This window comes from Mus caroli, unplaced genomic scaffold (genome assembly GCF_978045245.1).
Source record: "Mus caroli unplaced genomic scaffold, Mus_caroli_1 scaffold_19, whole genome shotgun sequence".
NCBI lineage: Eukaryota > Metazoa > Chordata > Mammalia > Rodentia > Muridae > Mus > Mus caroli.
In genome coordinates this window covers 30841854-30869175 of record NW_028227274.1, presented here as the reverse complement: position 1 = coordinate 30869175, position 27322 = coordinate 30841854, and the positions used below count along the sequence as shown (strand labels likewise).

The 27322-nt window shown below is 43.4% G+C and overlaps 1 protein-coding gene across 4 annotated transcripts; it reads left to right on the top strand.

Annotated features, from left to right (window-relative positions):
* On the top strand, positions 1 to 27322 carry Nrep (neuronal regeneration related protein). Of its 4 annotated transcripts, none has more exons than XM_029472148.2 (5): positions 1 to 33; positions 883 to 924; positions 2190 to 2253; positions 21422 to 21499; positions 25520 to 27322. In XM_029472148.2, exons 3-5 carry the CDS (start codon positions 2251 to 2253, stop codon positions 25643 to 25645), a joined length of 207 nt encoding a protein of 68 aa, XP_029328008.1. In that variant the 5' UTR covers positions 1 to 33; positions 883 to 924; positions 2190 to 2250; the 3' UTR covers positions 25646 to 27322. The 4 variants fall into 4 exon arrangements, with proteins under 4 accessions (XP_029328008.1, XP_021006412.1, XP_029328009.1 ...); XM_021150753.3 differs by lacking the exon at positions 1 to 33 and adding an exon at positions 355 to 424; XM_029472149.2 differs by lacking the exon at positions 1 to 33 and adding an exon at positions 475 to 535.

Below are 27322 nucleotides of genomic sequence, written 5' to 3'. Positions count from 1 at the left end.
GATGGGAGCCTCCGTGCGCGTCCCGATGCTGCCGTGGGCACCATTTTCTGCTATGCTCAGGACAGGCACATAAAAGGGAAGGCGGCAGGGCCGTGGCTGTCCCGGTTCCCTCAGATGCCCCGGCCGCAGGTTTATTATTACAGTAGGGCTGCGCCGCCTCTCCTTGGCGGGCCGCCTCCGCGCCTGGCACGCCCCCAAACCGCCGCCTCCGCCTCCTTATTTGTCTGCAAAGCCGCCGCGCGGCGAGGCTGCGAGCCCGCCAGAGTGCGCGCTGCGCTCCCGGGGCTGCTCGGCGCGGTCCCCTCCCCCCCCACCCTCCCGGGGCCCTGTGCCCTACGGCGGCGACAGCGCGGGTGCGGGGGCCGGGGAGCGCGCGCGTGTTGGCCGCGCGCCCACGGGGCCGCGAGCCGCCGATTCCTGCCGAGTAAGCAGTCTGGCTCCGCGGTGGCAGCAAGGCTGGGGCGCTGGCCGCGCGCCAGCTCCATCAGAATTAGCTCATTGTTCACTAGTACACTAGCAGAAGAGAGGGGAGGAGGTGGGAGGAGATTGGGGGGAGAGAGAGAGAGAGAGAGAGAGAGAGAGAGAGAGAGAGAGAGAGAGAGAGAGAGAGAGAGAGAGAGAGAGAGAGAGAGAGGAGTTGAGATTGAGAGACTGATTTAAAGAGAGAGACACGAGACACACACACAGTCTTGGAGAGAGCGCGCAAAGGCAGGGAACCCTTCCCCTCCTTTTCCGAGGCTGCACTTCTTGGAAGTGAAGCGGGTTGGGGTTTTGTTTCCCTTCCCCCCTCCGCCCTCCTCTTCCTCCACCCCTTTCCCCACCCCCTCCCCCTCAGCTGTCTTTCTAGCATGATGCCCTTTTTCATCCACATTTGTGTTTCAGGTGTAGAAAGCAGAGAGTGAACAGGGAGCGGGGCTTTTGTCTGTAAGTATATGCCATTCTCATCCCCAGCTGGGAGCGCTGCTTTCTCTTTTGTGTCGGTTCCTTGCCTTTGCTCTTAGCTGGACCCTTCAACCTTGCAGAGTACATGCTTTCTCCCTCTAAATTTTAGAGCTAAAGCTGACACCTTGGAAAAATTGTGTCATTTCGCTCCTGCTGCATTAACGCTGGGATTTAACTTGCCCCCCGCCTTTGTTTAATGCACAAGTTGAGAGAAATGAATTCTTTTGTGAAGGGGTGGGGTTTTGCTTGCTGGTGTGGTTAATGTTCTTGCTAGTTGTTGAGAGCTGTTTTGTTCCTTTGCATTAAATGCACTTTGGTGCATGCAAGCTTCCCCTCCCTTAATAAACCCTTACACTTGATTACTCTTTCAGGGTTGCTGCTGCAGCGGCGGGCGGCCGGGGGAGGGGGGCTTTACGGGTTTTAGCTCTTGTAACACTTTTTTTCCTCCTTGCATTTTCTTATAAAGCAGTTGAACTTGGAGTGCGGGAGCATTAAAGATAAATGACTACTTTTTTTTCTCGATGCTGCTAATAACCTGATTTGCATTTGTGTTTCTATAACAACATTATGGGAAAACTCTTAGTGCCTCTGATACTGGTTTGGAGAACTTCTAGTTTTTCCATTCATCTGAATTTTTCCGTAACTTGCATTAACAAAAGAGTTGTGTTCTAATGGGATAAAGGTGGAGCGGGAAACCACTGCAGCATGTACATTAATGTTTATTTGCTTTGGGGAGAGGGCATAATGGTGTATATTCCTGACTTTCTCCCTTGTGTAGGTTTTTTTTTTTTTTAAACACGGAAGGTTATGTAATGCAGTGCCATTTCCAAAAATATCCACTCTGAGGCATTACACTACGGTGGAAGGCTGATTCTTGCTCTGCTGTCTTGATTGCAAATATACTGCCAGTAGTATGTTTGGGAACAAAGAGCAGCCAGAAAACAATCTATTTTTATCACTTGGGTCTACTTTTAAGTTGCTAAATCTTTTGAACTGCAATTTAAAGATGAACCAGACACTAAGAATAGCCGGGGAGTGCAGAGCCAGGTGCCAGGCATTCCTTTGTCCCCTATGTAAACCTGTAGACCACTTGGAAAGCCCCTTCAGGGAAACGTTTAGAATAATTTGCGTGGGACGTGTCTTTAGCACACAAAGTGGTTCTTTGTCTGTGACCTCTAAGGAGACATTTTGCATTTGCTGACCTGTGGTGAAGCAGTGTGTCTACTGTATTTAAACATATTTTGCAGGTTGGTCTCCCTGGACTGAAGAAAGGGAGAATAGAAGCCCAAGACTATTAAGATTCTCAAAATGGTAAGAAATGGTCAACAGAGGGAATTCTCAGCTTATCAGTTATCACATAGAAGTATCAGGCTCTCCTTCACCCAGCCTAACTCTTTATTGTTCCCGCCCCATCTGACCTTGGTTCTTTTTGTCTCCAGCATGTAGAGCTTTGCAGTATAGCAGTCTATAGGGTTGGATGTGGTGACTTAGAGCTATTCACTTGCAGTCATTTTGAATACAAAGCTAAAATTCTTGTCTCAGAGAAAGGATGTATTTAACTCAAACAACAGGACCTATTCTGTTCTTTAAGAAGATTGACATGTTGTGACATGCATGAAGGGAGACCGGCAGGAAGGCTCAAACAAAGCAGTGGCTCTTACATTACAGGCAGCTAAAACTTACCAAAAATCTGCGAGTCTGTGCCCAAGTCACAAGCTCTAGTATAGGCTGTCCTTAACAGTGGTAGAGATTATTTTTTAATGAAGACATTATGTACTGTTATTCAAATATATGTGCATTTTTTTTTGCTGACTTATAACTTTTTTTTTTTAAGAGAAAATTCAGTTTTAGAGGGCAGGCATATTAACCTCTAAATTAAGATGTAGCCATTTCTTACAAGGAGTATACAGAGAGGACAGTTGAATTTCCGATTAAATGAAGCCACATAGAAAATATACATCGAAAGCAGCTAAATACATGCGCTGTACTTCTGTGGGAGGGAAAGCAATGACAGAAGTGTTTTGAAGCTTCCTTGCAGTGCAGCGCGCCCTCCTGAAGATGCTGAGGGTCCTCAGAGCACCCAGGTCCTGGTTTATGTGTATGAAGCCTTAGTTCACTTCCCATTTTTTTTTCCTTTTCATTTGTCTTCGAAATGAGGGTGGAATTTAGTGAATTAAAATTGGATCTGATGATATACTTGATGTTTTCTTTGAGAACAACTGAGACTTAGCTTCCAAGAAGAAGGATGAGTCAGAGGCAGTTAAATGAGTTCAGATTGGCTTTCATTAAGAGTGAGCTTTGTAATTTTTTAACATATGCCTTGCCTGCCATTGCAACAAGTGGGCGTCCAAGCACCAAGCAAAGTAGGTTTTGCTTGGGCCAGCTTGCTAATGAATTAAAGAATCTTGGGGAGTCAGGGCGGAGGGGTGTGTGTGTGCGGGGGTGGGGAGGGGGTGCAGAAAGACAAAAGAGGCAAACATAAAATCAAACTAACCAGTGGGTTCTTTGCAAACAGTTGCCTTCATATTACCTCAGCAGTTAAACGTTTGTGTGGAGTACTAAGGTGGTGGTGGAGTGTGCTTTGTTTAGTTCTTTTACTGGAGTGGGCACCCCACTTTGTCTCTCTCCTAGAGCCCTACTCACTTTGTATCACTGTAGCCAGACCACAAAGGCTGTATATTGCAATGTATCAAGTGACAGTTTTAGTTAAACATAAATAGGCCTGTGAACCCTGCCAAACCTGGTCATATAGATCAAGGTCAAGGTAAAATACCAGGTTTCTGTCGTAGGGGGCGGAGTGTGCTTTGTGGAGGAGAGACACACCAAGCTGAGGGTGGAAGCCGGGATCGGGATCGGGATCGCTCAAAGGCTCAAAGGCAGACAAATTACTATTAAATGCTGATTTCTTCCTGTAGTCCGTGGTGTGTGGTGGCAGAGAGCATGGTCACACTTTGTTTCTCTTGGGAGGATTTTTACCCGCGAAACCAAAAAATTCTCACAAGTTTTCGGTGCGCCTTTCATCAAGGCGTGAGTCCTTCCTGGCACAAGCCCATTGCCTGAAATAAAACCACCAGCAGTTATTGTCTGAGGGTGATTCCAAGTCACTTTCTAGCAATTCTCGTATCTGGAAAGTCCCAGTTCTTAAAAATTCCTTGTGTCTAGTAATGTAAGAGAGAAAAAGGTTCAAATATGTATTTTTAAAGCCTGATACTAAAGATGTCTTAAACCTCTTTCTTTTTAGCAAAATGAAGTTAATCTCCTTTCTTTGATTAAAACTGGAACTACTTTGTAAAACTCTTTATCTAGTTTTCTTGAAGATTTGGATCATATTCTCAATGGGGAGCAGGGTGTTTAAATACTGACCAGCTCTGGAATACACATGAGCAATTGCTTTTTCTTTAAACACACATGTTCATCTACATAATGTAAAATACTGCAGGGAATCTGATCTCTATATTCTAAAAAGGTTCATTTCAAATACAAATTTATAATCTATTCAGTCCAGTGTAAGAAATTAGTCAGTAAACTCTAGAATCCTACAGATTATGATTAAATCTCTTGATTTTTTTTTTTTTTTACATAGTCTGAGTTGGTAGGGTGTACTGGTTAGCTTTTGTCAACACAAATTAGAGTAATCTGGGAAGAAGGGACCCCCAACTGAGGAAGTGCCTCAATTGTATTGGCCTGTGGGCGTGTCTGTGGGTCATTTTCTTGATTCATGATTGATGCTGGAGGGCCCAGTGCACTGTGGGTGGAGCCACCCCAAGTAGGTGATCCTGGCTTGTATAAACCAGCTAGGTGGGCAAGTGGTGAGGAGCACTCAGTAGCAGTCTCTGCTTTATTTCCTGCCTGCCTTCGGCTGCCAATCTTGGCTTCTGCCCTGGCTCCCCTCTGGATGGACCGGAACTTCAAGGCCACATGAACCCTTTTATGCCCATGGTTGGTACCATCTTACTTAGGGCAACCAAAACCAAACTAGAACATAGAGTTTCACAGTAGTAATTTGGAGACATGCAAGATTCATAGAGTGCCATTTGCATTACTAACATAAACAGGTGAGGAAGTAGCATGGTAAATGTGAGTGCCTTCAGTTCTCTGGCCTTCGCGCATAGCTGTGCGGGGTGCCAGTCACATGATTTTGCTGTTGGAGGTGATTCCTGAGGCGGTGCCACCCAAGAACACTGTGAAGTTGTTAATTCTAAGTATCGTTTTTTGCACCTTTATTGACCTTGCCGTTTTTATCAATGACTTGTTCTCCAGCTTTCTCAGTTTTCGTAGTAAACATGCCATTCCCTTTACTGTGTGCAGTCTGCAGAGTCTGCATAGCTTTGTAATTACCCCGGGTCTATAGGGATCTTTGATTCGTTTTTCATTTCCTTTAGCTCTTGGGTTTCAATCTCTAAGTCTCTATAATGTGTTGCCAACTTGTCATTTTACTTTATAAGTACATATGACCTGTATATGACGAGGAGAAGGGGTCAGACTATATAGATGATCCTATTGCAGTTAGTTTGAAAAGCCAGATTTTTACTCCACTGCCATAGTTACTGTCCAGGTAGGAGGCCTACCTCCCAGTGTGTGTCTGCCATGCACTCCCAGCAATAGAAGCACAGGCTTGGAATGTTTTTACAGGGATCTAGGAACTGGGGCCATTTTAGTTCTCTATGGCTGATACTTTACAAAAGACCAGTTGGCTCTGTGGTACCTTTCATGGCACTGTGCTTTCTGTACGTGCTGTGAATGGGCAAGCTCCCTCAATACCCCCTACACATAATCATCCCTGGTTTAAGGGAAAATGTCAGGACGGAAAGGGTTGCTCTTGCTGGCAGCCCTTGTCAATGGGTTTGGAATGCCAATTGACTAGTTGCTGAGGTGACTTTTGGTGCTGCCTTGGAGGGTAATTTTATATGGTACCATCTTGTGTTTCACCAAGCCTTCCTGTGCCTTTGAAGGGGAGAAGTGGGGATTGTTTGGGGAATGAGGACAGGAGAGATAATCAGTCTATCGGGATTTAGCTCCAGTCCAGCTTCCTCTTGAGCTATATAGATAGGTTGGAGATGATACCTGAGTAAAATAATCTTGGAATAAATAGCTATTCAAAGTGTGTTCTATTTTACCACTATGCACTTCTTAAAAAGTTAGATATAGGTCAGATTATCATAAATATACGAAAGGAATTCACCTCGTTTTAAATCTGAAGAAGAAATTCTTCTAAAATCAGAAAATGCACTTGTAAAATACAAATACTTTGCAAAGTATTTGAATGAATAATGCCCAGTTAAGAATTTTGAACAGTTAAATATTTATGTACCTGGTCACTTAAAACACTCAAGTGCATGCCGATGCCTTGGGCGAACTGAAGGTGGCGCTAGAGTTGGTGCAGGGGCTGCTAGGTCCTAGACCCCATGCTGTCTCATTCGTGCTTGATGGGTGCAAAGTCATCTAAGACTAGATCCTCACAGCCTCAGTGAAATGGAAGAGTGAAACACTTATCCGAATAATTATGCTTTAAAAAAAAAACCCTTTGATTTCATCTGATTCATCTTGGTAATTCAAATGTTGCTGCGGTGACATAGAAGTGGATTTGCTTGCCTTATCTGTATAATTCTTGTGCTGTGCAAGAAAAGGCGAGGGATAAAGCAATCTTATCAGCAATTTCAATCCAGATATACAAAGGGGACACGATTTCAAGTGTGCTTGGACTGTGTTATCTTGTCAGATGATCCGCTGCAAGATTCCAACTTTAAACTGCTCTTCTGGCTTGAATTAGAAAATACGTTAGCATTGGGGTTAAATTTATCCAAAATAGTTATTTAGGGACATTTTTATCTTTGAGAAAGCTTTAATAATATTTTCTCTCATTAGCTTAAAAAGACTACAATGCTTGTGACCGGTACATGGTAAATATTGTCAGCCCTGCTAGTTTGGGACTTACACATTTAAATTTCTTTCCACTAAGTTCTCAGTATCAATTTGCTCGTTAGTTGCAACGATATGATAGGAACCAACCTGATGACATCATTTGTTAGCAGTTCATAACCTTTTTCCTGTCACTCAACTGATTATAGACCTACAAAGGATTTGTCTACTTCATAGATCATGCTTAGAGAATAGTAACTAGGAGGCAGGAGCTTAGTAGGTATTTTGTGTGTACACACTTATGTCTATTAAGTCGGATGTTTTTAAAATTTAGCACTAATGAGTAGTGATTAGTTTTGGTGAAGTAGACATAATTTGTATCATTAACCTCTCCTGGTCAAGTGCCCTGAACCTGATGTGGCTGTAACTTCAATTTACACAATGAAATTGCTGGCCATTTATTTGTTAAAGGGGCAAGAAATTCTGTGGTCAAACCATAAAGTGTGGCAATTTCCAAAAGAGAGTAGCCTGGACTGCTGGGGTCCCCAGGGCTCAGAGCCACGCCCCGAGTGGGCAATGAGGCGCCTGCACTCTGGGTCTGATCCATCTGTGGCCCTCTAAGCTCTCAGCAGCTTATCCTACAGCTGTAAAAAAAATCCCCTCCTGAATCCAAGAGGCGCTTCACTGCCAGCCTCGCAACTTTAACACTCACTTCTTTTGAGTATAATCTGAGCCTTTGGCCCCAAGGACAGAAAGGCAGCATGCTGAACACACAAGAATAAGAAGAGTTAGCTGTGGGAATAGATGTCCTTCACCTCCCAACTGCACATCATTTTCAAGTAATCATGCTTACTTACATTGCAGAAGGCACACACCTGGACCCTGACCTCAGCACATGCGTATTTTAGTTGTCGATGGAAGACTAACACGCACAGCAAATGTAACACTGCAAACCTCCACAATCCAGAACTATATGTAAGATTCACAAGGGGATACTGAGGTTGGAGATGGGTGGTACTGTTGGAAGGCTTTCTCGTTAATGAAATAGAAATTGATCTAGAGCTAGAACTGGCAGGTTTAGAGCATGCGTGCCACCTCTTAACTACCCACGGCTGACTGCATCAGTCAGCCTGAGTATAGTGTAAGAAGCCCCAACACAGCATTTCAGGAAGATATGCTCAGCTGACTGGTGTTAGCACAAAGCCTAAACCCTATAAGTGAAGCGTTTCTCCTTGATAGGGAGTAATATGCCTTACTACATTTTCTATTCCTAGGTCTTGAAACTTGTCTTCACTGAGCATTGGGTGCACGAAGAATTAAGGATATTTAGGGGCAGCAGAAGGGAATTCCAGGTGAAAAGGATATATCAGACATGTATACTTTCAAAAAGCATTTGATTCCCGTTAAGAGGCTCTGTGCTATCAAGGGTGAGTCTCAAGAGTCAGACCTGGAAGTCAAGAGCTTGATTTGCTAAGCAACAAGAAGCCATGGTGTGGGTGTCTTCCAGATGGCCGAGTGTTCTAGCTCAGGTTACCAGACTAGCTCAGGTTCTTCGCCTTCTGACTGAGCAGAGTGGGTTGGTTCCCTAGCCCATAGTCTCTGGTTAGAAGTACAGCTGTCTTCACAGCTCCCCTCCTATCCTTGGATGGAGGGTTACATGGTGGGGAGAGGGAGACCCAGGCCAGGGACTTGGAAAGGGAGAGGGAGCCTGCCTGTCACATTTCTCAAGGCAGCAGCAGCTGTTTTCTGTGGCAAATCCCCCAGGATTGTCCACAGAGACAGAAGTGCTTCCTGCTCTGCCAGATGCCTGAAAGGAGACACCGTGCTCCCTCTCCTCAAGCAGACAAGGTGCAGGTTCATGCTGACCACATGCCATAGGGATGCAGCTACCTGTCTCTCTCAGGTCTTCCTGACTAACTAGACATACTTCAAACTGATAAGACTGTTTGCGCCCTGACTTGTTCATGTTGTCCATAGTCGTGAGTAGCAGAGAGAAATCTCCTCACACGATTCACAAAAGTTGGGGAAAGCCAAGTCTGCCCAAGAGGGACTTTTTCAGTCTCACTCTGGGAGGTCCACGTGCAGTGTCAGGATTGGCATAGCCTCTCTAGGTGAGTCTGGCTCATCCCTGAGCCTTTCAGTGAGGGCAACATAGGTAAGCGTTGGCCTGAAACTGTTTATCTGTCCTCCATCTTTTTTTTTCCCCAAATATGTTTCATGTTTTCAGCTCATGGTTTTAGATCTTCCTAAATTTAATTTCTGAGGTGAAACCAGCTTGCCAGGAACTGTAATCCATTATTTGTAGCAATGAAAGGAGTTAGTCTAGGTCACTTGTTATTCTTGATGTGTGTGCCAGGGTCCCTTTCTTCTGTGCCTTTGCTTTCTTGGTCTGTAAGGAATGCAGTCCTGACAAAATAAAGGTGTTTTCAGTCTGAGAATGACGACCCCTGGTGGGAATAACCCCGTGGACCTTGTCAATGTATCAGACCAGTACCATTACCATACATACATGTTTTCCTGACCCACTAGGGTCCTAACCTTGGTACTGACTGACCATATAAGCCCGTGTTTCTTGGTAGCAGTAAGGCTGTGATGTCTTGCCCCCCTCTCTTTCCTCTGTGAGGAGGGTGGTGAATTCAAAGATGGGAAAGTTTCATCACTCAGAACTTCCGAATAGCTAGCAAACCAATTTGGCATTGCCATTACACAGCACAGAAACAAACCCCAACCTTCATTAACATGTTCTAATGGGACCTTGGAATAGAGCCTGCATCCATCTATAAGCCAGGTTGCTCTCCCCACTCATGTCTAACTAGGATCTGGCACATCCCCAGCGATCAATAAATGTTCTGATGCTTTCTGAATAAATAAATGAGTCGGTGGTCGTGGATACGTGACAGCCTGTCATTTCTGTCCAGAACCAGGTGGCCTATTTCAGAATTTATAACCTTGAACAGCCTGGCCCTGTGCAGAATCATAGTATCTCAGATCGTTAATCCTGTGGTCCAGAAAGTGAGATGGGTCTAGCCAGATGATGCTTTCGTTGAAGCAAAGCCTCTATCATGAACATTCCACAGTGTTATTGAGGTGAGGGGAACAACTAAGTCAGATCTAACCATCCTAGAAGCACAACTCTTAAATTCTGTGCTCTCTTCTCTGACACCTCTTTAAGCAGAAGTGCTCACACATTAGCTCAGTTTGCCATTTCCAGAGAGAGCCCTAGACCTCATCTGGGGTTCTGGCTGTGGAGTACCATCATGCTCTCAGTTCGTAGTGGTGTGTCTCCAGCAGCCAGCAGGGATCGCCTCTTGGTACTCTAATGGATGTGCTCATGGTGGTGGAGAAGAGGCTTCATTGGCTTCACAAGGTGATGAAATCTCTAAGAACACAATCATTGCTGCCTGTTTGCCCTCGGGGTGTTGTAAGCAGAGAGACAGAAGCATTTAAAAGCCCTGATGCTCGGTGGCCCAGTGTCCGTCCTTATTTTCGTGGAGGACAATACAAGAATCACTTGAATTCGAGATGATGGAAACAATATAAGGGAGGGTGGCTGAAGAAAGGAAGGCCTGTTTGATCCTTTTTGGCTGAAATTGGTAGTTAGAGACACTGATTGGAAAAAAAGGGGGGTGGGGGGGTAGAATTGCCAAATAGCTGCTGCCAGTGAAAATAGTGACTCCAAGCCACACTGATAGGGAGTAAAGACAGAGGAGTTTCAGAGTGTGCACAGAGGCACTGCTGTGCCTGACCAGCTCCAGCCTTCAGCTCCTGCACTCAGATCGCCATCACACACAGCTGTCCTTTGATTACTGGGGCAGGTAACAGCCTTCCTGGTGGAACTAGAGTTGATACAGTTCCAGCAGGGAAAAATACTACAGGCCAAACAGGGAGAATTTTACAAAAGTTGTTTTGTTCAATACAGGCCCAGGCATTTTGAGGACACTTTTATTGGATAAAGTTGGTGTCGAATACAGGAAACCGTCTTTGGACAGGAAAGAGCTAGGATGTGAAGACACTGCTTCTTGGACATTCTGGCCCACAAAGGAAAGACCACATTTAGTAGTTAGATGCATAGAACATACTGACTAAGGGGGTTGCAAACATGGCCCTGATAAGTATTTGATACTAAGTACTCAGTACTTGCTCCACAGGAGAGTTTCATATCCTTTACTAAGTTATCCTAGTAAAGTTAACCTAAGGCTCATTGGGACCAAAGTCTGAGAGTTTGTCAGGCACTTGCTAAGTGTAGCATATTAGCATGTGTGCAGCTGGCAGCATATAGTGGGACATTCACCCCAGTGCATTGTAGGCACCCAGTTAAACCAGCCAAAACAGTGGACACTGTACAAGGTATCCAGCCATGCTTGCAGCATCAGAGGGTTTCAGACTCACAGTCCTGCAGTATCAGAGGGTTTCAGGTGTTCTATGATTAAGACAGTGAGAAATGAATTATACTAACCAGCTCACTGCTTTCCTGAAGAGACTTTCTTTGATTTTGTAGCTTGTGATTTATAGGTGTGTGTGTGTGTGTGTGTGTGTACATCCTTGCATGCAAACATAGAGGCTTCAGGTTGACATCCACTTTCTTCTTCCATTGTTCACCCATCTTGTATTTTATGTCAAGATTCCTTGTTAAAGCTGGGACTTGTGATTTCTGAGAGCCTGAGCAGCCAGTCCTTGGATCCACCTGTCTCCACCCAGCACTGAGGTGACAGACACACACTACCACACCCAGATTTTATATGGTACTGGGGATACACACTATGGCCTTCATTCTTGTGTCAAGTCCTTTTTCCCACGGAAACATTTCCTTAGCATCCGCACCCCTTAAAGCATTTTGGAAAATTGTGTTTGCTTCTTTGGTGATCTTAGTTCAAATCAATGGGACATTACTTCTTGATAAAAATGTGCTTTCTAGTTTTAAAAAGATTACCAAGTGCCCACCAAATACCTACTACTTCACAGAAAGTAAGAACTTTGTACATTTTTTTTTCACGAATTGATTGGACAATTGAATTTAACCAGTTAGTAAACACAGACTCAGATTGTCCGTTTATAGCTCCTCTAATCCCTCTTGTTCTTATACTTTCAGTTTTTGATTGTCTAGATTTGATTTTTCCAAAGCCCAAATGGTTAGAACCAGACCAAGTCTCTGACTTGTGATCTCTTGATGAGTTGGCTCTAACTACACATTACCCAGTGCCTTGGCCTGACAGCTTGCTCAGTTCTTGATAACAGAATCTTAAATTATTCACATCTTGTTACCATGGTCTGGGAGCCAGATCTCCACATCTTTTCATTTAATCATTACTAAGTCTCTTCCTAAACCCCTTTTCCTGAGGACTGTTTTTGTTTTTTCTTTTTAACTTTAGTTGTATTATATGAGGCTTGGTTGTCTATACTGTCACAATCAATTCAATCAAAGGTTCAATTAAGTTTATTCCTTGACCTCATAGAAGCAACTTACTTGCAGTATAAATTTGTGCTAAATTTACTGGCTGTTCTTATCCTATAACTTTGATTATAGTTGAATAGAGACTTCGGTGTGGTCTGAAGATGAAATAGGACACACTTTATTTCATGCTGTTTGGTGTCTTTCTTCCATGAAGACCTAGTAATTGGCTTGCTAAATTTCTCCATCTTTCCATTAGCCTGTCTTTAGAACTGTCTGGATTTCTACTACATTCAATGAAAGTTTCCAAATTAATCCATGTTAAATCTATTTTCCTTCTGAATTTCTGATTCTCGTAGCTCGCTCACTACCTCTCTGCTCTGACTGGCGTTATTTTCTTTCTTTTTAGTCAAGATCACATTATATTTTATGCAATGCATGGTTCGTCTGCACAGATCATTGCTAAATTCTCTTAACTTAGCAGTTTGTTTTAAAGTTGACTAGAAATTTGAAAAGCAAAGCTATAGCGAAGGAGATTCCAGATGCCTTTGATGAGAGAGAGCGATGTGCAGAAGGAGAACAGCCTTCATAGGCCATCGGGGGAGGAGCTGCTGGAGAGTTCATTTGGGGGTCATAGTGAAACTGCGATTTCTCAGCAAATGTCTGCACCGTTTGCTGCAGCAATTGCAGTTACATTCATATTGTGTTGAATGTTTCCTTCCAGGGAAAATTTGAGACACATGGCAGAGGAGTAGGGGAGAGGGAGACAGAGAGAAGGAGAAGGGGAGTGGTTGGGGGAGGGGAGAGAGAGGGAGAGGGGAAAAGAGAGAGACAGAGATAGAGAGAGAAGAAAATTGAGTCTGCCAGTGTTTCTTAGGTTAGGTTCAGGAATATCCAAAATTTTAAGTTAGCCATGTTAAAGTCTCTGCTCACAGAATAGACTTCCACAGCATCAGTGTTAGCACTTGAGCACCGTGAAACAAGTCCTATGTCCTCTGAGACTGCTTCCCCTCCCCCTTTAAGGTAAGTTCTATTTGAAGGAGCCACTGTTTATACTGGAAATGGGTTTTAGAAACAACAAATAAATTGAGAAAATTACTTTTGACAGTGGGTTTCCGAAATCTAAAATTCAACTTCAGGGCACTCAGAGTGGGTGCCAGCACCCTTGGGGTTGAGAGCGAGCCCCAACTCTCAAAAGGGCTTCAAGAAGTCACTCCAGGTGGTTCCTGAGAGAGGCACACAGTGTCAGTACTGACAGGCGGGTCTGTGAACATGGGACATCTGCCTTCTCCATTGGCTGTGTGACCCTGGAACAGATACCAACTTTCCCTCAGTGTTTGCATCTACATATGGTATGTGGGAGGAGGGTGGTCCCAGGAGCACCCACTTATGTGCTTGGCCCTGGCACAAATATTTACTGTGTGTCAGTTCCTCACATCCTTACAATAAAATGGTGAGGAATAAATTATTGATTAGTGCCTGGTGCTGGGGTGAAACTGTGGTGAAATGCTGGCCAGGCATGCATAAGGTACTGGGCTCCCTCCCCAGTACCACTAACTCCATAAATAAGTGCACATGCCTTCAGCTTTTTAAAAAACACACATATAGACGGGGTTGTGTAGCATAATGGTAGAATGAATGTTTAGCACCCACAAGGCCCCGGACTCATCTTCAGCAAGGGAAAAGGGAGGCAAATAGAAACACCAGAATGTTATGAAGAATTCTATGATGCCTTTCTACATGGAAGTGTGGGCCCCTGGATTTATATAATCTGTCTCTGGGTTCCCACAACCCTCACATGTTTTTCATGCTCTTCTCGTGGAAGAGTAGTTTTGATGTTTGGTTTATAGTGGAATAAAGACTTGGGATGGGGAGTAAAATAGAGAGCTGGTGGGTAAAGTCAGGGTTTAGAAAGATGGTGTGATTTTAAAATGGGATTTTCCTGCTGGTTAGAATGCAAGTGGGACCCTTGTCGGGCGCTTTACCTTCCAACTCGGGGTTCCTTTCACAGGCGCCTTCACACCCCTGGAAGCAGTGTTTCTTTCTTGGAAGTGTTACACTCTTTCCACTTGGAGTGGAGGTCTTCCTCTGGACCTCTGCCTCCCAGGACTCCTCAACAGAAAGATGCCTTCAGCCTTCAGACCTTGCTTCACTGAGTGTCATTGAAATCCAGGCAGTGTTGAGAGCTGTAGCCCATCCGTTCTGAGCTTATTCTGTTTCTTGCGTCCTTTTAGGCGTGTGCTAGTTTGTCTAGAGGACAGGCTATGAGAATCTGCTTAGTGGCCTCTTTCGACCTGGGCCCCTATAGGATGTACACACGGATCTGTAGATACTGTTCCTTTATGTGCAAAGAGCAGATTTTATTGTGCTGTGTCTTCTTGTGGAGAAAGCTCTTTCTCTCCAAACCTGGAGGTCTGTTAGGATGCTGTGAAGACACCTCAGTCTACCCGACAGGACAGAGCTCTGCAGCACTGACCAGTGAAATGGCTTTTGCCCAATGCCAAGGTAGCCCAGGCTGCCAGCAGAAGAGAGTCCACCGAGGAGAAGAGCGAATCCTTGCTTTTGGAATGAACGCTGTGGAGGCCATGCAGGTTTTCTGGAAAGCCTGTTCTTAGGTCTTTTACACACGTCACCTAGATAAATGCTCCAGAATGTTTCCAGACCTTCAGAGCAGCAGTCTGTCCTTTTATCCACCCAGACCAGGGAAATTCAGATTCCCCGTCTAGATTATTAAGTACCTTAGTAACATTTGATTAAAGACCTTAGCAAAAGAAATATAGTTATAAGCTATTATTTTTCCATTTGGTAAAGTTTTTTTAAGTTATTAATGGGTAGCATAGTAATGTTTTGGTACAAAGATGGTGGAAATAGCGTCCCTGCTGATGAGAAGTCAGACTTCTAATAGTTGAGGATTGAAACCTGATGGTTGCCGTACCCGGAGTTATTGACACAATTATCATCAAGGCTATAGAAACTTTGGGGCTGGTTCCTTTATTTGTTGGATTTGTTTTAAAGTAATAGCTTATAAAATTTAAAGTAATAAGAAAAGTTACGTCTGGTGTTTCCTGCTAGTCTTGGGACTAGCCACTGGGTGTGCGGGATGGGGAAGGGGGCAGCGGCAGTGTTGCCTTTTCTGTGGTAGACAGTGCCGCCCTAAGGTTCAGTTGCAGTTTGATCCGCTGGGTGTAAGACAGACTAATACCCCAGTGTTCTCCCTTTTCCTTTTGATGGACCTTCAAAGTCGGATCACAAGATGTAATGGTTCTCCTTTCTTGCTGACAAATGAAAATAAATTCATCTAGTGGGACGAGGTAGTCCAGACTTAGGACTCAGATGTGTTAAATAAGTATTTATTGTTTCTAATCCAAGGAGGTAAAAGATTTTATTAACATTTTTGTTGGAGTCGTGGGGGTAAAGAGACACTTATGCTCTGCTGTCGAGCCTCAAAAGCTTTTTGGCTATAGCTTAGCAAAGGCTCCATTTTCTTCTTTTTATTCTCTCTTTCTCGTTCGCTCTTTTTTTTTTTTTTTTTACTGAAAAGGCAAATGCACTGTGGCCTCTGCTTTGAAACGATTTTAATTACTTTTGTTTAATTAATTAATTAGCGTGTGCATATGTGCACACATGCCTGGATGTGTGCACGTGTGTCGTAGGTTAGTTGTGCAGGTTGGAAGATGGGAGTCATCAGACTCAGCAGCGAGCCTTGCTTGCTGGGGCATCTCACCACACAATTCTCATTGTTCAGCCATAACTACATAATCTCAGAATTTAAAAAGCTTTTGGCTCTTCATTTGGAAAGGCTCTTCTCAGACACTCTGAGCTGTTCCAAAGCTTTAGTCTTGTGCTTTTCCTCGTGGTTTGCTTTGAGCTGTTATCAGCTGTTTAGACTCTGTTTTGTCTTCATTACTGAAAAGTCACCCATTAAAGTCCAGATCTGAAGCACTGAGCTTACTTCCTTGAGTTTAGACCGCACTTGGCTCCGATTCCAGACTAACCTCCGGTCACGGGGAGGTGTCTTGGCAGAAATGTGGTAATCCCTCGATGCCTGCCCTCTGTTTTGGGTTTCTGTAGTCTTTTAAGTGTGTTGGATTGTGCTAAGCTTCTTCCTATTGGGAAAGATGAGGTGGGGATGGGAAGAGGAGTTTGTGCAACATAAGAAATGTTTGCTAGTGACATCAGGGCGTCAGGACTGCTCTGCTCTGTTAAGCCAGCAGGCAGCTGCTGCACATAGACTTGAAGCATATACCATCAAAACCTAGGAAACTCACGGGATGAGTGGGTTTAACAGTGGTGAGAAAGAAAGCAGACACGGTTGTTAGCCTTCTGGGTCTTGTTCCTGCCTTGGTTTGTTGCTACCTTTGAAAGTCTTTGCTGTTATTCTTAGAAAACTGAATCTAAAAAAAAAAAAAAAAAACAAAAAAACACAAGTCGGTAGAAACAAACAGACTGTTACATTGTGGCACAGAGTGGCGGTGGAAGCTTTGTGCTGATGACTAATTTCACATGTAAACACTTTCATTTTGTTGCCAGCAAGGAGATTTTCATTTCCTTTCTCTGCCTAGTGGAAGTCTAGAATTAAACTTCTACAGCTGTCACGTTCCCACGTTGTCATCAGCGGCCTCTCATGGCGGCTTTACAATGAGCAGAAAGAGTTCAGAGGATTTCACTATGAAAGGCCACACAGCTTGTTTCAGCAGTCCGACTGATCCAGCAGAGAATTACCAGTCTTTGGATGGTCCAGCACATGTCAGATGGTCACATAATCTGCTACAGAATATGAGTCGGCTGTGAACATTATCTGGGCCCATCACAGGAACACCTAAAGTCAAGCTGATACCATTGGGTCTGACCAAGGTGGGAGCTATCCCTGTCTTCTTTCTTGTAAGGTGCAAGCATCTTCCCCACCTTACTTTCTTCATGTTAGGGGCTTACTTGTCAAGCCTATGGGGAGCCCGGGGGCGTCAGCAGAGATAAAGAGGCCAGCCATTGCTTCTTGACAGGCAGACTCATAATGCATTCCCTCTAATTACTCATTGTTCTAATAGCGTGTGTGTGTGTGTGTTTCATTTACTTCTCAACCTAGAGTGTTTGCCAACTTAGGCACTAACACCTTTATTATGCTTTCTGAAATTTGCAAGGAGTATATCCGTCATTCTGGTGGCCAGTGTTCTTCATGTTTTCCTTTGCATCTTCCAATGGCGATGCATTTCTCCCCATGTGCTTTCCCTTGATGGAGCTTTGTCTGGGTTCTGCAGGCCTCTGAGAGCCAGCACTGTACCTCATCTTTTGCACCATCTAGCCTTTGGTACAGTGCTGCTTAGAGAAAGTGGTCTTTGCTCCTGGTTTTAGTTTCAGCTTACGTTCTTCGCTCCGGTGACCAGCAGCACTTGGGACTCAGTGGCTTCTGAGGAAGAATCATAATTGTGATACTTCAGGGGATATTTACCAAAATTAAGTGTATGCATATGCACATGCATTCTCTTTGAGTTACAGGACTGGGTTTCACAATTTCTGGCTAATTAGGCATAGTAGAACATGTGCATATACAGGCACACACTGTTTAATTGGCAGGGAGATTATGAAATATACCCCTTTGCTATAGAAAGAATTAATTATGGACACCTGCTGCCCTGTTAGTCTGCTTTCTTAATGGCAGAGGTGAGTATCTATCTTTTTTAAGTCACACATAGGACAGGACATGTATATACATTCTTGAAACACAATAGACTCCTCCAAGGGAAAAGAATTTTTTACAATTATAGTCACTCACAGCTAAGCCATGTGGCAGTCTTTACTTCAGATTGTTGCGAAGGTTTGCCAAACAACTAAGTAAGAGGCATTTATCTATGTGAAATATATTTGCTCAGAGTAAAGATATAATTGGAGCCTTTGTTGGCCATTATCTCTGAACAGTTCTCTGAACGAAATGTTGAGAAAAGCAGTTAACAAACAGGGAACATTTAGAAGCTTCTAAATTTCCAGCTGGTGATACATACAAATCCAATTCTGTTGTGGAATAAAGGGAATGGGTAGGAAATAGAACAAAGGACTTCTCCATTGCTCCTAAACGTGGATCACAAGACTACTGAAAGACAAATGTAACAAAACAAATGTAAAAACAAATCAACACAACAAACACCCAGCACACTTGAAATGAAAAGCTTGAAACAATTTAGGCAAGGCTTTAGGTTGCTTTTTTTCTTTTTTTTTTTTTTTTTCCTTTTCTTTTGAAACATGAAAGACTCTTTTTTGATTCCTTCCCTTCAAAACACACACACACACACACACACACACACACACACACTTTAGTTTTCTAATTTGGAATACTAGTTTTAGTTACAGTTTATATCAAATACCAAATTGCTATCAAGCTGATTACTGTATAAGCTTAAAAATTAAAGTTATTTTTACTGTGGCCTTGACAAAGTAAAATATGTCTTCAAAGAGAAGAAGAGGAAGAAAAGGAAGAAAGGAAAGAAAGAGAGCCTTTAGTCTTTAAGATGTACATTGTGCTGGGATATCAAATACTTTAGAGAATAAGAAATAGTTGATTTTCATCATAAGCCATAATTGAATGTATGTCCTAGATGTACATGTGTTTGGTTGAGTTCTTCATATGTTCCTGTTCCCAATTACTCATCAGTGACGTAGCCGTAGCTTTGTGGGAAAAGTACATTAATGAGAAATGAACACAATGTCAGGCAAAATCAAATCAAAAATGCTAAATTCTTCCTTTACATGTGTCCCCGCTGTCCCTACTTGGAGTCTAAGAGAGTAGTATTCTAGGAGGATTTGACTGAGATTAGTTTTTATTATTCTATATGGACGACGATTTTGAAAGAATAAAACTATTTTAGGGTGTTTTCGTGCAAGTTACCCAGAATGTTTGGGTTTGTGAAATATAAACCACCACTGTCACCCAAAGTAAGAACTCAATAAAGTGTGAAAAAGAGAATGACTTTACTTTTCATGAAAAAAACATGAACTGTAATCCAGGGTGATGAGTGTGGTGAGAGCCATGTGTTGAGTTTTGCAGCACAAACCATTTGGTACCAAGGAGAGAGAGAAACTTTGCAGTCAGCATGTGCTGGGGACTCCAGGTGGATTCATAGTACCGTCCTATTGTCTGGCTCTCAGCAGCATCTGCAGGTCTTAGTCACAATCACGAGTCATGGCTAGCTCTCAGTACCCCTTGCTAGTTAGTAAGCCAAGAGTACAGTAGCCTGTGACACTGTGCTGTTGAGACTCTGGGAGCCACAGTGGGCACAGGGCAGCCCCTTGGAGCACATCACCCTTGAATTTGCCCATCACTCTCTGTTCCTGGCTTTGCATCTAATAGTAGCTGTCTTCCTTCCCAGAACTTACTGATAACAGTCCTATGCTGCCCGCACTTCTGAATATTGTACTAAATGTTGGTTTTGTTGGTTCGTAGTTGATACGTGCTCTGATATGCTAAATGCTGAAGTGATGTGACTTTATTAAAATGGAATGTCCCCAGAGAAGCACACAACCACAAATGTCACTTCTTGACTTTGTCTTTGGTTCCTTGGGAAACCATTTTTCACTATTTGTTTTTTTAAAAATTGTGGTGATAGTGTTGAAATGTGATCAATCACCGTGAAAATCAAAAATCTGTGAAAGGAAGGAGGGGTGATGTGATGGATGCTCAGGCTCAGAAAGCAGCCACACTCCAAGGGGAGGAAATGCTTCCACTTCTTTTAAGAGCCCAAAGTGGGTGGTAGCTCTGGACCAGGCCTGTTCTGAGAGAGGGATGGTAGAGAATAGATAGTTTGCTTTAGGGAATAATCTACAACCAGAGTCACAGTGGGAAGAAGAGTTTAGATCAAGGAATGTAATTTGAGTTGCAGTCCTGACCGCAAATGTGTCGCTTTGGGCAAATCATCCTGACCTTTCTGCGTTTTACTTCTCTCTTCTGTGTAATTAAAATATTCCTATTCATAGGCCACCTGTCAAAATAGATTAAATAGTGTATGCAGTTACTCGGTGAGCTGTGGTGTGCTCTGAGCATAACTGATGGGCCAGCCAAAACACTAGGTTATCCAAAGTAATGAACACGAGAGCCATACACGCTTCCTGATTCGGACCCACTAACCGACTAGATTGGTGCAGTCATACAAAATATCAGCCATGAATTCAACAGTTAGTGCTTCCAAGGCTGAAAGTGACGCGAGAGTCTCTTTGTTAACCTGTTAATGAGAGGTGCTTCTTAATGATTCCTGTATAGGAGGCTTCTTTCAAAACTCAGATCTGGAAGGAGTCTCATCTTCCCTCCCTGGATCAAATGTGAATTAGCTCTGACAGATGGCTGTTGGATTCTGTTTCTAAATTTTTAAAAAGAAGATTTCACAGTTTTCCACTCTAAATTCTTTTAGTAATTTTACAATCCCTGTGCCAAGATCTTTCTTATAGCTGACCTAAATCTGTGGTTTCTAGTTTCAGGCCTCCCCTCCCCGTCTTGCTTTCTGGAAATAGAGAACAGCTGGTCAACCACCTTATGCTAATAATCCTTTGTATATTTAAAGAAGACTTACTCAGCTTGCCTCCCTCCTTCTACCTCCTCCCACCCTCAGAATCCATCAGCTCTTATTATCTGAATCATTCATTGCCCAGCTGCTCAGCACCCTGCCCCTCTCTCAGATCCCGGCTGCTTTGGGGAGCTAGCTGCAGTGTGGTGTGAGGGAGGGGCTGTGTGGAGCTGGGGAGGATATAAGACATCTCCGCCCTCCTTCTTTGTTCTGTGTTGGTGGTTCCTTAACCTTCTGATAATAGAAGGCTAATTCCTAACAGTGTTGATGACTACCTAAACACTGATGTCATCAGCAATGAGGTTTGCAAGGGTACTCATGGAATGCACGATGCTTTCAAAGCTCTCCAAGGTGACTTAGTGCACCCTGCCAGACATGCCATTAAGCTGCCAATTTGCTGGCTAAAGATAACATTGATTGATATCTCTGCCCTGCTGGACCCCATCTTGGAAGAGCGAAGTTGAAGCTGAAGTTCTCCTGGGTGCAGTGCATGTTTAGAAAAGGTCTAATGAGTTTCCTGGGACTCTAAGCAGGAGGTGGGGGCTGGGGGGCGGGGCGTGAGGAAGAGAGCTCAGAGAACTGAGAGTTAATAATTAGAGAACTGAGCTATGAGAGAGGAGGCTCTATGTTTTCAGGGTGGGATCTTGTGTGGGATTTAAATGTGTGTGCTTTTGTGTCTCCACAGGTTTACTACCCGGAACTCTTGGTCTGGGTCAGCCAAGAACCGTTTCCATACAAGGAAATGGAGGGAGGTCTTATTAAGGTGAGAGCGAGCCTGAGCTGCCGTTTGTAAACACTGTTTTCAAGTTTGAAGCATAAGCACACACAAGGAAGAAAATTGGGCTTATTTCAGTTTCATCTCAATATTCATTGTATATCCCATAATAATCCACTAATATGAAACTATGATGATATTGGAAATCATGTATACCTATAATCCCAGCACCCCAAAAAGCCGAGGCAGGAAGACTATTGAAAATTTGAGGCTAGCCTGGACTACATAGTGAGATCCTATCTCAAAACACCAAACAAACCACTTGCATAGCCAGAAATCAGTTAACCTTCCCGTTACCTTCTTTTTGTGACCTGGATTCAGATGCAAATGTTCATTTAGGCATCATTGAATCAGTCAAATGTATGTTTTACGGATCTTAAATTTATCTCAATCCTGGTCAGGCAAATTTCAATGTAGATATCAGTGATAAATCCAAAACCACAACCAGGAAGCAAGGTTAAGAGTGGGTGATGAGGTCTTGAAGTGATGGCTGCTGATAGTACCTGCTCATCAGAGACAACCCACAAAGCAAAATGGGAAATCATCACAGACTGTTAGATTGTCTTTCTTCTGGTTATTAACCAGAAACAGTCTATATCAAAATGGTTTTGGTGTGACATTTTGTTGGGCCAAACTTCTCTGTCTTGAGGAATTTTTTAAAAATTAGTACTGTTCTTGAAACAAACAAACAAGCTAAATCACCCGTTTTCCTGGAGCCACTTTGAACAACAAGGTGTCAACTTGACCTTAAGTAGGCTGATTGTGCCTCTTAGCAATGACCTGCTGGCTTCTCAATAAAGACAGAATCCATTGAGATTTAGCAGTTCCCATTTAGCAATTTTATGGAGCTAGGGAGGTAGCTCTGTGCTTTAGGCCTCTGATTCTCCTCCAGAGGATGAGGGTTTGATTCCCAGCACCCACACAATGGCTCACGAATGTCTGTTACTACAGTTCCCGGGTATCCAACACCCTCTTCTGGCCTCCTGGCACTGCATGCTTGTGGTTCCAATACACACATGTAAGCAAAACATCCGTGCACAGAAAAATAATAATATTTTAAAGTCTTATGTCATTGGACAGTGGTACTACCCAGGTATAGCATTGCTGCCAATTTCCTGTAGGAGAAGACCTTATTAACACTAAATGACAGAATTCCCGTTATTGACAGAATTTTCAGAAATTGTAGTCCTGTCCTCTGCCAGCTCGCATGGAAAGAAAACAAGCCTGAGTACTTTTTTTTTTTTTTTAAGTTTTGCAGAGAATTTCTGAAGGTCAAGTTGAAACTTTTGGCAGAGATGCAGATGGACGAAAATTCTGTGGGACCTGATGGAACATAGTCTGTGCTAGTTGTATAGAGCTGGGGTGAAAAAGAACTGGGGTAGACACTCAACCACAGCCCACAATTGCAGCACCAGCACACAGCTGAGAAACGGTGTAACCCTTTATCACCAACTCACCCCTCCTCCTCCTTTTCCTCTTCCTCCTTCTCATTATTACTATTACTACTATTATTTATTGTTACATTATTACTTTGATGGTTCCGGAGATAGAATGCATGCTAGGTACATATTCTGCCTTGGGCGACATGCCTCACCCCTTACAATTATTTATACACATACATGTGTATTTTTGTCCCTAGATATTCTTTTCTGAGCAAAGCTAGGGCATAATTCTCCTGAGGTAGCTGAGGGCGAGAAGAAACAGTGTAGTTAATTCATACCTCAGTCAGGCCTCCCCACAGCCCTCCTCCATACTGGCAATATCAAGCAGGTGGGCGAGCCCAGATGAGGATCCTCAGTGAGGTGTGAAGACAGCAGTCCTTCCCTGCATTTCTTGCCTACACTATAGCATGCGCCATGGTGGACACAGTAAGAGGGGCAGGCTGTCAGCCATCTTGTTATATCTTCTCTAAACATGAAGTAGTCTTTTAAACATAATATAATTGTCCTTTTTCCAGAAGGACACTTCTGGAAAAGCATAACTTTGCATACTTGCATGAAAGATAATCTCAGATTACTTAGTACAAAGCACATTACTTAGCATCGGGCTGGACTAGCAGTCATCAGCAGTATCCATCTGGATGTGGCTTCTGGCAGAGCAGGCTTGCTGGGGCCACGAGCACCTCGGCTTGCCATCCATCCTCAGACTTCTAGATTACTCAGGTCTCTGTCGCACAAGGATCATTACCTGTCGGTGGTGGAGAATGGTAACTGCGTCTCCTCAATGACTGTAAAGCCACACTTCTGAGGACAGGAAGTGTATTAGAGACAAACAGTTCTTTAAAACCAAACAGTAAGTGTCAGGGACGAAGATTGTGATCTAGTAAATTCAGGCTCCAATAAGGAGGTGCAGAGAGCCATATCTCTCTGGGAGTTTGTCTCATTGAAGGGGGTTCAGTTTTTTGGCCCTCAGGGTCTTTCAATAGCATATCTCTGCATGACCTGCTGGTATGATCTGTTGTCCGTTACTTTGCTACTTCCCATAGATGATAGTTAAAGGCAGATTGGGTAGGGACTATTTTTGTTTCGGCTTCTCTTTGTAGACTTAAATGCCAGCAGCATGTGCAGGCATAGAGGAGTACTGAACAATAAGGAGTGCTGAAGTGTGTGAGTGTTTGGGACCACAGGAGGAAGACAATGAATTAAATAAAAATAGAAGAGCTAAGTTCATAACGGAAATACTCCAGGGTTTATTTTTGGTTTTGTTTTGTTTTATTTTGTTTTGTAGTGTGTTTTTTTTCCTGGATGCCAAGAGTTAGTGGGACTGAGTCTCAAAAACCAACACACATCAGTATGCCACACTAACTGGTCAGACTGGGGAGGGGTTGGGGGAACATAACTTGAAAAATATCAGTGGATTTTTTTAAATGTAATTTTTACTTTGTGTACTGGATACTAAAATTTCAAGACCGACATGGTTTTCACAACTGCACAGTACTTTCATCAAGTCACCAAGTACTTCCATATGGTCAACGCCACTGGCCGGAACGTAAATACTCAAAACAACAAAGAAAATGCCAAAAATTAATGGTTTGATTTAGAGAGAGCTTTGTCTTCACTGTGTGTGTGTGAATGGGACATGCAATCTTTCTTCCGCTTCTAATGAATTAAGACGTGTATGTCAGTTGGTCAGAGGGCCCCACTGACCTGCCTGCCCTCTTGCTGCTGGGTTCTGAGGGAGGCTGCACCTCGCTGCCAGCCTCGTGTGTGCCAGCAGGAGCAGCACAGTATGCTTCTCTCCTGTCGGGCTCCTCGTTATAGTCAGCCATCCGCTGAGTAAGGAGGGACTTACAAAGTCTTGGGAGCCTCTGGATGTGGTTTCTCACTCTCCTCCTCTTTCCTGTAGCTGCTATCTGGGATCCTTTTATACCGTGTATCTCTCAAACACTTCCATCTTGGGCACCGTTTCAGTCCTGACCGTCAGCACTTGGATGAAGTGTGCCAATTGCTTTTAGAGTAAGGCTTACATTGAAAAGATTTAAGTATTGTGCTATATATTAAGGTATTCTTATTGTGTAATATAAAATATACTGTCAACCCTCCATCTCATCACCCATTGAAAATTAAAAATACACACACACACACACACACACACACACACACACTTATATGGGTTTAGAGAGATGGCTCAGTGGTTAAGAAGGTTAAGAACACTTTCTGTTCTTGCAGAGGACCTGGGTTCAGCTCCTAGCACTCACATGGTGGTTCACAACCATCTGGAATTACAGTTCCAGGGATCCAATGCCCTCTTCTGTGCTCCATGGACACGAGGCCCACATGTTGTACACACATGGGCATGCAGGCAGACACTCATACACATAAAATAAGACTTTACGTTCAGGAGAATACTGTTAATATATAAACTGTTTGCGCAATAGAAAAAGTTCCAGGACAAGAAAACAGTAGAGAAGCAAAAACTGTTAAAGATGGTTTTAAAAGTGTGACTAAGTATATGTTTGTGTGTGTGTCTGTTTTCTCTGTCTGTCTTTCTGTTTGTCTTCTCCTGCAGGGAAGACTTCCTGTGCCTAAGGAAGTGAACCGCAAGAAGATGGAGGAGACTGGTGCTGCCTCGCTGACTCCACCAGGCAGCCGTGAATTCACCTCTCCAGCTACCAGTTACCTCCACCCTTTTTAATCGTCCCACCTCCATTTGTATTGCATATGGTGTATGGGGTTTTGATGAGGTCTTGGTATCATATATGGGTTTTTTTTTTCTGTGTAAATCATCAACTATAAGAAGAAACTATGGGACTCTAAGCCTGGCTTTAGAGAATTTACAGTGGACAAATAGGTTTCATCAAACCAGTTTTTAATCATTCTGACTCAAGTGAAAACGCTCAGAATTTCACACTGTGAATCCACGTTTACAACCCCCTACAGGTGGGCCTTCAGGCCTGGTTCGCTACAACAATGTCTTCCACAACTCAAAACTCCTACTGCGCTCAAATGACTGGTCCACTCCTGCCTTTCATCACACAGCTCCCGACTGCTTCTTGCAGAGGCTGAGAGTCCCCCCCACAGTTTTTTTTTCTTCATTTAGATGTAACAAGCCTAGTAGTTTATGTTCATCAATTGTCTGTATATCTATATTTTACCCATGTACTCTTTTGATGTATAGAAGTAGTTTGAAACTCATTGTTTCCTTGTGGTAAGTGACTGAGACGCTGCCACAGGGCCTGAGACACTGATGAATGGTGCTATTTTGGACTTTCAACATGCTCCTTGGCGAGGTAGCTCTGGTGGAGTTGTTTTTTATTTCCATGTTCTAAGAAGGTGTTGGTACTTTGTTTCCTGGAATGTTCTTCTCTAGACTGGACTGACTTGTTTTCCTTGTGTCTTGAGTGTGGCTTTCTTCTTCAGTGTTGTAGGTTGAGTGGATGCTACCAAGAGTGTGAGAGGCTGTCCTCTCGTGACTGGCCCTGGTGGATGTGCAGTCACGGTAGCGGGAGCAATCACAAAACTGTAATTGACCTACCAGATCTCTTCCTTTCTGCAGCCTCACCTGCCTGACTTAGAAAAAGAAAAGCAATAATTTTTTTCCAGGCGTTCTGAGGTTATCTCTTTGGATTCTTTTTGTTTGACTAGATATTGGGGGAGGGGGGATAAAAGTCCACTCTTTTAATAAGTGCCATGTGGGAAAAAAATCCAAAGTGCTGGCATTTGAGTAGGAATTTGAAAATTATCCCTTTCCCAAAGTTGAAATTGGAAAAATGTCTTTACAAAATAGTGATGATGAAGATGATGATTACAATAGTGATGACGATGCTGTTGGTGGTGGTGGTGGTGGTGGTGGTGATGATGATGATGAAAGGCAAAACACCTTTTTGGGGTGGTTTTGATAAGCAAGGTGTAGATTTTACATTTTTGTCCTTGCTCCCAATGAAATGGATAAACAAAAATAAAATCTGACAATGCCATCTCCTCACAGAATGTTGTTGTGTTAGCCAGACTGAAAGCCCACCTTAATTTTTATATAATGTCTTTGGCTCTTCCTTTGACAGGGCAGGCCTTGTTCTGAACTGTTTGCGCTTCTGACTGTTAAACACCAATGACGCATGCACTGTCCCTCTTCGCTCTTTCTCTCGCTTCCCCTCTGGCTTGAGTTTCTTGTGCATTCTCGCTACCCCCACCTCTGTTAGGGTAGGTATATCAGCTATGTAAATAAAGCAAGGAAACAGTATTGTGCATTTGTGGCATTATGTAGAATTGCAGTGTGCGCTGCCGAAAATGCAGGCTTTTGTAACGTGGTCCTCTCATAAGTACCCAATGTATTTTAGCTATTTTAGTAGGATTTGTTCAATAAATATGCAAG

What these genes read in the sequence shown, in the direction of transcription:
- Nrep (XM_029472148.2), top strand. An exon ending in TGGAGGGAGGTCTTATTAAG is followed by an intron (nt 21,500 to 25,519) that starts GTGAGAGCGAGC and finishes CTTCTCCTGCAG; the next exon opens with GGAAGACTTCCTGTGCCTAA.